Source organism: Cyrtonyx montezumae, unplaced genomic scaffold (assembly GCF_038088225.1).
Source record: "Cyrtonyx montezumae isolate F1298 unplaced genomic scaffold, pur_monq_1.0 scaffold_0, whole genome shotgun sequence".
NCBI lineage: Eukaryota > Metazoa > Chordata > Aves > Galliformes > Odontophoridae > Cyrtonyx > Cyrtonyx montezumae.
The window spans coordinates 16,122,852-16,135,089 of NW_027071824.1; the positions used below are offsets into that span (position 1 = coordinate 16,122,852).

Consider the following 12,238-nt stretch of genomic DNA (forward strand, 5'->3'; position numbering starts at 1 on the left):
ACTGCATTTTAGAGTGTAAATAAATGAACCCAGATTACTGGGCTATGAATACAGCAAGATGCAATCCAACGGAACACTCCTAATGTGCTACAGGATCGCCTGCTGACAAGATTCACTGTCTGTAAAGCATTGAAATTCTTAATGAACATGCATTCCATTTTCTTAAGACTATGTGGTGAAAACACTTTCAAACGTCACCAGAAAAAGCCCTACTACAATTTAAAGTTATTAGTGGCCTGAAAGTAAAAAAAAAATAAATAAATTGAAATGTCTTGAGAAACAATTTGAGTGCCAGATGCATAAGAAAACCCCTTTTTTCCACTGCTAACCATTCTGTAAACGTGGAAACAAATGCTTGATGGGTTGCTCTTCCATCAGTGCTTAACTCTCCCAATACTTTATATGGGGGAAGATGAAAGAGGAGACCAAAGGTGAAAAGAATTGAGGAAATCAAACTAGCAGCTGAAGCATTGGCCCTACTGACAACCACACTGCATACAGAGCATCTTCACGTAGGCAAGTGCTGGGCAGATGAAGCTGCATCTTCAATACGGCACTGTTAAGGTCCTACCATAGAACATCTGGCAAAATCAGACAAACAGTGACACAAAAAACATATAAGCCTTGCACCCTGATACTTTTACACCATGTCAGTATAGATGGAAATAAAATATACCTCTCAGTGGGCAAATCTCCCTAAGTTAGTATATTTATATGGCATATTACGCAGAAAATATATTGATTTAATAACTCAAAATTTAGTCTCTATTTACACTTGAAAGCACAGCAAGTTTAGAAAGTTTCAGAAATTTCTCTCCCACATTTTCAATTTATATCTGTAATTCACTAGAAGCATATAGCACAATTATGCTGGATGGTTTGATTGATGGGACCACATCTGACAGAACTAAAACAATTATTCCTAAACTTAGATAATACAACTATACTTGAACAAACGCTTTTTCTCCTATTAAATCATATTTATACACCAAAACCTTAACAGACAGGTTCAGGAAAAAGAAGTAAGTTTAAAACCAAAATCTCTCCTATTCTTTGATAAAAATATTGCCCTGTTCTAACAACCCAAATACAGATTTGCTCAGATTACTGAGATTACAGATTACTCAGATCTTCACACTTTTTAAAACTGCAGAATAATGCAGTAAAAATATGGGGTCAGCAGTGTAAATCAAGCTTATATATAAATGCAGATGACACCAAGTTGGGAGGACCTGTCAATCTGCCTGAGGGTAGGGAGGCCCTTCAGAGGGATTTGGATAGGCTGAACAGCTGGGCTGAGCTCAATGGGATGAGGTTCAATAAGCCGGCAGTGTGCCCAGGTGGCCAAGAAGGCCAACGGCATCCTGGCCTGTATTAGAAATAGTGTAGCCAGCAGGAGCAGGGAGGTGATCATCCCCCTGTACTCAGCTCTGGTACGGCCGCACCTCGAGTACTGTGTTCAGTTTTGGGCCCCTCACTACAAGAAGGACATTGAGGCCCTGGAGCGTGTTCAGAGAAGGGCAACAAAACTGGTGAGGGGCCTGGAGCACAAGTCTTATGAGGAGCGGCTGAGGGAGCTGGGATTGTTCAGTCTGGAGAAGAGGAGGCTCAGAGGAGACCTTATTGCACTCTACCACTTCCTGAAGGGGGGTTGTGGTGAGGAGGGGGTGGGCCTCTTCTCCCTGATAAATAACGACAGGACGAGAGGGAATGGCCACAAGTTGCGCCGGGGAAGATTTAGATTAGACCTGAGGAAACATTTCTTTTCTGAAAGAGTGGTCAGGCACTGGAATGGCCTGCCTAGGGAGGTGGTTGAGGCACCATCCCTAGCGCTGTTCAAGAAGCGTTTAGATGAGGTGCTAAAGGACTTAATTTAGTAGTTGGATAGAGATAGTGATAGGAGGATGGTTGGATTAGATGATCTTGTAGGTCTTTTCCAACCTTATGAACCTATGAAATATGAGAAGCCCCACTGAAGACTAAAGTCATCATCTAATTATTTGCTTAATTCCATTTCATGGTTTTTTTTCCCTCATGCTCAGTATACATTTGACTTTGTCAAGTTTACTGATTATGTTAAGACATCTTTTTCCTCCCAGTCTTCTCCTCTTAAAAATTCCTTGGCACAGAGTAAGGGAAATCAAGTGTACACTAAACAGCATCTATGTTTGTATCTGGAATGCTACAGTTCTTTATCAGCAGATGCTCTAGCAATTAGCAGTGTCTTTATTGCCACTTTGAACAGAAATACAATTTCCCAAAGAATTGTTCAACTTCAAGCCTGAGCGTACAATAAAATTCAAAGATACATCTTTACTAGTCTCAAGTGCTAGTCAGTTAGTGTTACTCTTTGTAGCAAGCAGTCTCTGTACTTGAAAACACAAAGCCAGACAAGACTACAGCAACAAATTCTAGCCTAATGAAGCAACAAATTGAGGCACCAGATCCCATTAGGAACCAGCAAAGGCAGAAAACATTCTGCTGTCTTTTTCAAAAAGATTCATTTTGTATACAGGTAAAGAGAACTACTGTTTGGTGCTTTCCTGTTTGTTCTAAACTTTTGAAAACACTTGCTCTTTTTCCAACCGTTAAGTACAACATATTACAAGGACATGGAAAATGCGATGACGATTAATTATTCATTTAGGAACAAAAAATTAACAAAGAGAAGGGCTGAATGAGTACAATTTATCACGCAGTAGGATACAGCACAGAATACAAAACATGAACTAGCAATATACAACATGCAAGCTAGGAGGTTTTCAGTAACCTGAGACTGATAGTCAAGTTAGGAGCTCATTAAAAGCAAAATCTATTTAGGCAAGAATGTTTGGTTTGTTTTTGCCAGATCATCCTTAGAGGAGATGTTATTACCACCAGGTAATGCAGCATTCTAAATTGTTCTCAGGATTTACAAAGACAGTGAAAAAAGGAAACTCCATAATTCCAGTGACTCTGAGCCACATAAAAAAACATGATTTACAAAATCTGAAAATTGTGTATGATTTGAGTGTGACAAAATAAATATCTGCTGACCAAAACAGAAGGGTTCAATAAAAATATACTCCACAGCCTGAGCTCAGGAAACAGACTGATCAGCAAATCTGCTACTGCTAGAATCAGATGATACCTAGAAGGTAGCCATTTTTATTCCTCCCATTAGATCTCCAAACTCAAGAAAAAACTATACCATTCAAGTTACAAAACTTGACAACCTGGCATGGTGTTATGGTTTTATGATTTTGGTACTGGTATTCCACATCATAACATCATGCAGTGCATTTGGAGTTAAGGAGTTAATATTCCAGCTCCGTGGACCATCGATAGTTCCAGGTATGCCTGTCTCAGAAGAGAAGAACTCCATTCCCCAGAGGACTTTGCGATGCTTTGCGTTCTTACGTTTTTACGCTCAGAGGGAAAGATAAAAACTGTCTGCAGTCACGGGACTCCCTCTTCCCTTCGGGACCGAGCTCGGCAGTGGGTGTTTGTTGCAGCCGTCCGCCTTCAGCGTTAGCGTAAGGCCTTCGGTTTATCGGACACTCTCTCTCTTGCTCATTTTATTTGATTCATTTGCCTCAATTCCAATTATATTATATTATATTGTGTTATTTTCCTTTCTGATATCTTATTTAGTAAATTAGCTTTCCTCCTCAGATCGTTGCCGCTGTTCTGTTCCTGGGCCCATCTCCCTTCTCCTTTTTCCCTTTCCCCCTTCCCCTTCCCCGGGGTGTGGGCCCGTGGGTCCCCTGCCTCAATTGTCACGGTACCGGGTCAAACTGTCCCGCAAACCGCTGACAATTTTTGGCGCCCAACGTGGGGCTCGACTAGCTGCCTTAGCCGGACAGAGACATACTTTTAGAGTGAATCTCTGTCTTTGTTAGGAAGCTTATCTGTACTGCAGGTCCTGTACGGCAAAACACGACCTTGAAGTCCAGGCGTACTGCCAGTTCTTCTGGGATATTTGTAAACTTTTCGGGTGCTGCCAGCTTGTTTGAGTAAAAGAAAAAAAAAATGTTTTTACTGTTTCTGTTAAAACTGCCCTTACAGGGATTGTATTTCATTGCTTTTTCCCTTTTAATGCTCAAAACGTACTGGAACTTGGTTAAGCTTGCCAGTCTGATCTATGGAGCCTGGTCCCTATATGAAAAACTAAAAGCAGTGATGGAGGTACCTACCAGATACCTGGGCACCCCGGCTAATGTAACAGATGATACCATGTTAACAAACCAAACAATATTTGAATGGGTGTCCAGGTTCTCCTCTCAGTTCCTTATGGATTTTCAAGATTACAGCTTAGGGACTATGTTATTGATTGGGATATCAGTCCTCCTGAATGTACTCTTTGTAATAGGATTTTACATCGTGTGGAGGAAGCTTTTCCCAGAAACAGAGAATGTTGAATGGCAGGGAAAGTGGAGAGTTTTAGGAAAGAAATTAGAAGCATGGGGTCCCCCGGTGCCATGGGATTTTACTCCTGAACACTTGCAGGATCCTGAGGAGCTAGGCCTGTATCTGAGTAATGGGTGTTGCGGCTCAGAAAGATCTGAGGTGGAACAGCTTATCTGGGGCTTGGCTTATGCTTACCGAGGCATATATACTGTTCTGGAGAGAGAGAGTGTCCAAACTGAGGCTCAGACCAAAGAGGAAAACCTCCCAAGTACATCTGACCAGCCAAAGGAAGCACCGGTATCAAAGTCGGTTGCCCCGGTAGAAGGCCAGAAATGGAAACGTGTGTCCTCACGTCTAGAACGCAAAGAAGAGGTGGCGAAAGAAGAGGAAGATCCAGGCGAGGGGGGGTCCTCAACACCACCACCACCAAGAAAGGCAACAAAGAAAAGTGAGAGGCATGGACATAGTGATGATGAGGATGATGAGAGAGTCAAAGTTACCACGTTTCGTCGACCCATGAAAATGTCTGAGATCCAAGGCTCAAGAAAGGAGTTTATTCGACGTCCGGATGAGAGTATTGTCACTTGGTTGCTTCGGTGTTGGGACAATGGGGCCAACAGCGTGTCCCTCGACAGTAACGAAGCTCGCCAACTAGGAAACATTGCCCGTGACCCAGCTGTCGACAGAGGGATCAGCCGGTATATGGATGGAATCGCCAGCCTCTGGCAACGAATGTTAGTAGCTGTGAGGGAAAGATATCCCTACAAGAGTGACCTGGCACCTAAAGTGAAAAGATGGAAAACTATTGAGGAAGGCATCCAGTATTTGAGAGAAACAGCTGTGGCGGAAATGCTGTATGATCCCACGTTTGATCCTGAAGATCGGGACCATGATCCAGAGAAAGTAAGGAGTACACCTGAAATATGTCAGAAGCTTTCAAAAACAGCACCAGAAAGGTATGCCGGTACACTAGTGACAACGTTCAACAGATATGAGGACCAAGACAGAAAACCTCCAGTTTTTGAACTGATTCTTACACTTCAAAACTTTGAACAAAAATTTCCGCCATCACACGCTTCCATTTCAGCCATATCAAGGTTAGAAGTACAGATGGAAGACGTGTTAGAGAAAGTATCCCGACTGATTGATAGGGTTGAAAAGATTGCAGCTTTCAGAAGCAAACGCCGTCCTGCTCGAGCAAATGACAGCACTAACTTCATGTCACGCGCAGCTCTGTGGAGTTACTTACGTGAAAATGGAGAAGATATGAAGGAATGGCATCAAAAACCCACCCCTGCACTGCGAGCACGGGTGAGAGAATTACAACACAGACCAACGACCAGTGAAGTTGTTCCTGTCACTACAGGTAACCAATAGAGGGGCCCTGCCCTCAGCCAGAGGAGGGAGAGGGATAATAGAGTGTATTGGACTGTGTGGATTCGGTGGCCTGGCACATCAGAACCACAAAAATATGAGGCACTGGTGGATACTGGTGCACAGTGTACTCTAATGCCTTCGAGTTATAAAGGGACAGAACTGATCTATATCTCTGGAGTGACTGGGGGCTCTCAGGAATTGTCTGTGTTGGAGGCAGAAATAAGCCTCACTGGTAAAGACTGGCAGAAGCACCCTATAGTGACCGGACAGGGGGCTCCATGCATACTCGGTATAGACTATCTCAGAAGGGGGCACTTTAAGGATCCCAAGGGGTACCGATGGGCTTTTGGAATAGCTGCTGTGGACACAGACAACATTAAGCAGCTATCTGTTTTACCTGGCCTGTCAGAAGATCCATCTGTTGTGGGGTTGCTACAAGTGGAGGAGCAACAGGTACCAATTGCTACAAAAACGGTGCACAGACGGCAGTACCGCACCAACAGGGATTCCTTGCTCCCCATTCATAATTTGATCCGTCAGCTAGAGAGACAGGGAGTGATCAGCAAAACTCACTCACCGTTTAACAGCCCCACACGACGAGTTGCAGAGGCCACTGAAGGAGAAGGAGAATCAAGTCAATTTGCAGAGGTAAAGGCTGTCCAGCTGGCCTTAAATATTGCTGAACGAGAGAGGTGGCCAGTGCTTTATCTTTACACTGACTCATGGATGGTGGCAAATGCTTTATGGGGGTGGTTACAGCAGTGGGAACAAAATGGTTGGCAACGGAGAGGTAAACCTATTTGGGCTGCTGAACTGTGGAAAAACATTGCTGCCCGAATAAAGAATATGGTTGTAAAGGTGCGCCATGTAGATGCTCATGTTCCTAAGAGCCGGGCAACTGAAGAACAGCAAAATAACCATCAGGTAGATCGAGCTGCTAAAGTTAAGGTGGCTCAAGTAGACTTGGACTGGCAACACAAAAGTGAATTATTTCTAGCTCGGTGGGCCCATGAGACCTCGGGCCATCAAGGAAGAGATGCAACATATAAGTGGGCTAGAGACCGAGGGGTGGACTTAACTATGGATGTTATTGCACAGGTTATCCATGACTGTGACACATGCGCCACAATTAAACAGGCCAAGAGGATGAAACCTCTTTGGGAGGAAGGGCGATGGCAAAAGTATAAATATGGGGAGGCGTGGCAGGTTGATTATATCACCTTACCACGATCTCGCAGTGGTAAGCATTATGTGCTCACCATGGTAGAGGCAACTACTGGGTGGCTTGAAACATATGCAGTACCCCATGCTACCGCCCGGAACACCATCTTAGGGCTCGAGAAACAAGTCCTATGGCGACACGGCACTCCAGAGAGAATTGAGTCAGATAATGGAACTCATTTCAAAAATTCTCTTGTAAATACTTGGGCCAAAGATCATGGCATCGAGTGGATTTATCATATCCCCTATCATGCACCAGCTTCTGGTAAAATTGAAAGGTACAATGGGTTGTTAAAAACAATGTTGAAAGCAATGGGTGGTGGAACATTTAAGCACTGGGAGAAGAATTTGTCAGAAGCCACCTGGTTGGTCAACACCAGAGGATCCATCAATCGCGATGGTCCTGCCCAATCCAGCTCTCTACCTACTGTAGAAGGAGATAAGGTTCCTGTAGTACATGTGAAGAACATGTTGGGAAAAGCGGTTTGGGTTCTTCCAGCTTCTGGAGAGGGTAAACCTCTCCGTGGAACTGTTTTTGCTCAGGGACCTGGGTCTACCTGGTGGGTGATGCAGAAGAATGGGGATGTTCAATGTGTACCACAAGGGAATTTGATGTGGGGAGAGCGCCCTCAGTAATTCTATTACTATGTATATATGTATATATGTATGTATGTATGTTGTATGTGTTCGTATGTGTTTGTATTTAATGCTTATTAATCATTGTTTCTTTATGTATATATATATATTAAGCATGATGTAATGATGTTGAATAAGGGGTGGAATGTTATGGTTTTATGATTTTGGTACTGGTATTCCACATCATAACATCATGCAGTGCATTTGGAGTTAAGGAGTTAATATTCCAGCTCCGTGGACCATCGATAGTTCCAGGTATGCCTGTCTCAGAAGAGAAGAACTCCATTCCCCAGAGGACTTTGCGATGCTTTGCGTTCTTACGTTTTTACGCTCAGAGGGAAAGATAAAAACTGTCTGCAGTCACGGGACTCCCTCTTCCCTTCGGGACCGAGCTCGGCAGTGGGTGTTTGTTGCAGCCGTCCGCCTTCAGCGTTAGCGTAAGGCCTTCGGTTTATCGGACACTCTCTCTCTTGCTCATTTTATTTGATTCATTTGCCTCAATTCCAATTATATTATATTATATTGTGTTATTTTCCTTTCTGATATCTTATTTAGTAAATTAGCTTTCCTCCTCAGATCGTTGCCGCTGTTCTGTTCCTGGGCCCATCTCCCTTCTCCTTTTTCCCTTTCCCCCTTCCCCTTCCCCGGGGTGTGGGCCCGTGGGTCCCCTGCCTCAATTGTCACGGTACCGGGTCAAACTGTCCCGCAAACCGCTGACACATGGAGCCCAGCATATACCTGATTACCAGCAATATTGATTCCCTCCTTGATGAAGGGAGATTAAGAACTTTGACTTTTTTTACTGAATAAATCCTTCACAGAACATAACTCACAGCTGGATGAAAACAGACATGAACATACACCTCTAGAAAGTTTAAATCACATAAAAATAGAAATGCTATGAAATTGATTCACAAACCCATGAATATCCTAACCACCGTTTCAGTATCTTCCAGTTTGACAAGCATATCTCCCCATCGAGTCATCCAGTGCTGCACTCACCTTTAGATTCACACATTACTGAACAACCTGAAATCCACTTCTTGCATCCCTCTGGCCACTGCTGACTGCACCATCACAAAAATTAAACTTTCCAGACTCCCAGTGGATTAAATGGATCAAAGGCAGAGCACAGGTCTGTTGTTTCTTTTTGAGCTACTGAAGCAGAAAGTCTAGTTGTATAGTTTTCTGTATTTAAATATTTATTCTTTCTCTGTAATAGTTTATTCTGTGACCGTTCCCACAGGCTCCAATTAAAATTGAGTTCTTGTGGCACCAGGTGTTTTATTTGTAAATGTTTGTAGAATTCCTACCTGAAAGTAGGTAGGCTTCATAAAAGTGCCTTTTCATAAGCACTCAATGTACCTATCTGGAGTTGATAATACAACTTCTCCAAGTACAACAGGAGTAAAACTGGATTAATAAAAAGCACTTTCAAAAAATTTCACTCGTCACTGTTCTGCATTTTAATTGTTCAGATTTAGCAGTCTGTATTGAAAGTACAGAGGTTGCAGTACTAGGCCAAATAATGTGTGTCACTAAAGCAAATGCTCTGGTTGTAATTTGCATTTTTCCCATTTACCATCTTATATTCTGATTAAGTAAAACCTACACTTTACTATGTCTGTATTTGGAATGTGCAAGAAGTCTGAGACAACTATGCCTCAACCATCTATACAGCAAATTTAATTGAAGCAATTTAATATACAAAATTACACTTACACTGTACCTGGAGATTTTCAAACAATGATAGCATGTGTTCAGCACAGAACTGGAGGTGGAATGCTGTACTTTGCAGAAGTACAATTAACTTGAAATGATGTAAGAAAAGCTCTTGAACGCTTCAGAATCTGCTACTTCCACTAGGCTTAAACAAAACAAATCAGCTATTCCTTCTTTGAACATACAAATGGAATGAAGGGAAACAAAGAGGGCTGAAGAGGACAGTTAAGTTCAAGTTCCTCTCCAGCATTTAACTATCTTTATGCACCAGCCAATTCAGCACATGAGGAACAGCAGATTTGTCCTTGTACAAAAGACCTCAACACACCTTTGAGATCTAAACCAACACGCTTGTCCTCCAGACAAAGGGTTCTACATATCTGAAATAACCAACTCTTTCTTGTCACAGAGCGTTTAACAACTTGACCTCTACAATAACATCTGAAGAGTATTCCCCTGTTTTGTTCAAGACGTACAAGGACGATCAAAACAAGTAGTTTCAGTCTCCATGCTACTTCTAGTGAATTCATCTTGATAAGAATGGAGACATGACTAGTACTTGGTCAAACAGGAAGGTACACTGACAGCCCATGATTGCCCTTTGCTCAGCTTCAGAAGGTCCAAGAAAACATCAAAGACAAGAAGGTTGCAAATAGTAACTATACTGCAATACAAACCCAACATTTTCATCTGTTGATCTTTTTCCAGAAGTTACATAAGGACATAAAGCTTACACAAATGCAAAGGGTTTTACTGCTGCATGTGTCCAAAATAAATTAAAATAAAACAAACTAGATTAGATCCTTCACATCTGCAGTAAGAAAGAAAAAGTCACATAATAAAATTACTAACCTTTATCGTTGTGTGGATTTCTTTTTTCTAAAACAAAAGAGAAAAGACGATGGTTAGGAGAAATAAAAACTCCCAATTTTACCATGCATACAAATATACCACAGTACATTTGAATGAAGAATCTCACATTAAAAAAAAAAAAGCAGAAATTTTTTCCACGTCATATTTTTGGAGTGCCTGGAATGGTTCAAAACATATTTTAGCAAGAATTTAGGCAAGAAAGCTGTTATCTGTGGTGGTTCAGTTTACAAAAACAACAGTATGTGTCATTATTTCAGTACTGTGGTTGGAAACTCAATAAAAAATATGCTAAAAATATTTTCAGTATAAACAAGCTAAAATAAATGCAAATAAAATCTTGAAGAATTTGAGGATTTTTTTCCTAATTCACACATGTTTAGATGTCACCTTGTATTTTTACAGCAGAAAATGAATTTGATTAGAGGGAATAGCTTTTCAGAAGTACTACAGAATCAAAGCCAAAAAGGGGGACAAAAAATTATTCTCAAAAAACAAATAAAGAGTGGTAAAGCAAAAAAGATATTTTGTTTAATGATTGGCCTGATGGTTATAAAGTTTTGGGTACACTGATAAACCCAAAATATGAAGTATGGGCCATTTGTTTATCTCACAATCAGTAAATTCACATTTTTGAGTTACACAAAAGTTATTTTACAATGCTTGTAAGAACATAACAGTACTGAGTCAAATCAAAGACCCAGTAGTTCATATCTCTATGGTGTGTAGGGAAGGAGTATATGAAAGGGTTTGCACTTTCTTCACTATTTTCTTCCAGTGATCCATGGTTTTAGAAAATAGGCAGAGAAACATATACAGTATTTTGCTGAACAACCCTTGACAATCTTCATACTCCATGTTTTTGTTTGATGAAATGATGTTGAATCTGAGATTTGAAATCAACAAGTCCAAATAAACTTTTGTACAAAGTTCTGTAAAAGCAGGGTTATTTTGTTTTGGGTTGCTTTTGGGTTTTTTTGGCAGAGGGATGAGAGTGTGAAGGAGGAAGGTACAGGCAGCGCTCCTTCAATTTCAAAGATTCTATCATCTCTGCATTGGAAAAGATGACTTTTAAAAAATAAATTTAAAAAATGTGTAAGCTCAATATTAAGGCCAACTTGAGTTCTAAAAGTGAGTATTTCATAGACAAGCCAATGACACAAGGTTTCAAAATTTGTTTTCATCTTTTTAATACTGTATCTGTTTCCCCAAGAGAAATTAAAGTCATGAGCAACGACACCACTGATTACAATTTACTGTAAGCTTGCAATACTAAACAATAGCACAAAGAATTCAGGAAGACAAAGCCAGAAGATACCAACAGAAAAAGGTCAATAGTAATTCCTAACACCTTAGATGGTAGCAATAGAAGAAAATATGTAGCAATTATTAGTAGCCTATTAATGAGCTACAGATTATTTAATTTTAAAGGCTACAAATACGAAAAAAATTAATCTTCAGTTTTTCTATAGCAGCTTCTTGTTTCTCATCTATATCATATCAGAGAATACTCCAAAATAAATTCTACAGAATTCTCAATTGCAATACAGATATATATTTTTGAGTGCTGCATTATCCATATAGGTGCTGAGTTAAAAGTGGAACTGTAGTTCAAGGGTACCTCTGACTTCCATAGTCTCAAACAGCAAGGTTTGATTGGTGCATCTACACAAGAGGTTCTTGATTAGCAAACAAATGAGGAAAATCCAATTACACATACACACCAGAGGAAGAAAAATCCATGCATAAACACTGCAGGAGCCACCAACAATGTGGTTTCAATAACCCAACAAAAAACAAAGCCTTTTACTTCACTCACCAGCAAAGCATTTGGAACAGAGATTCATAGTCTTGCTGGACCTGGGGGGAAAAAAAAAAAAGAAAAATTGAGCTAAAATACTTACTATAAATCTAATTAATACAGCGAAGTTTTTCAGACAGTTTAAGAACTTAGGCGTCTAGGAATCAAAGATAACAATAGGCCCGAAGTTGCCAAATTAGGAACAGGGATGAGGAGGAGATT

At 40.9% G+C, this 12,238-nt stretch overlaps 1 protein-coding gene across 1 annotated transcript in view; it reads right to left on the bottom strand.

Moving 5' to 3' along the window:
• ZFAND3 (zinc finger AN1-type containing 3) overlaps positions 1–12,238 on the bottom strand; it is a 133,672-nt gene that overhangs the window by 90,165 nt on the left and 31,269 nt on the right. Inside the window, exons 2-3 of the mRNA XM_065755302.1 lie at positions 12,035–12,075; positions 10,198–10,224 (exon numbers count right to left, since the gene is read on the bottom strand). Coding sequence (XP_065611374.1) covers positions 10,198–10,224; positions 12,035–12,075 — 68 coding nt within the window. The remainder of the gene's footprint in view (positions 1–10,197; positions 10,225–12,034; positions 12,076–12,238) is intronic.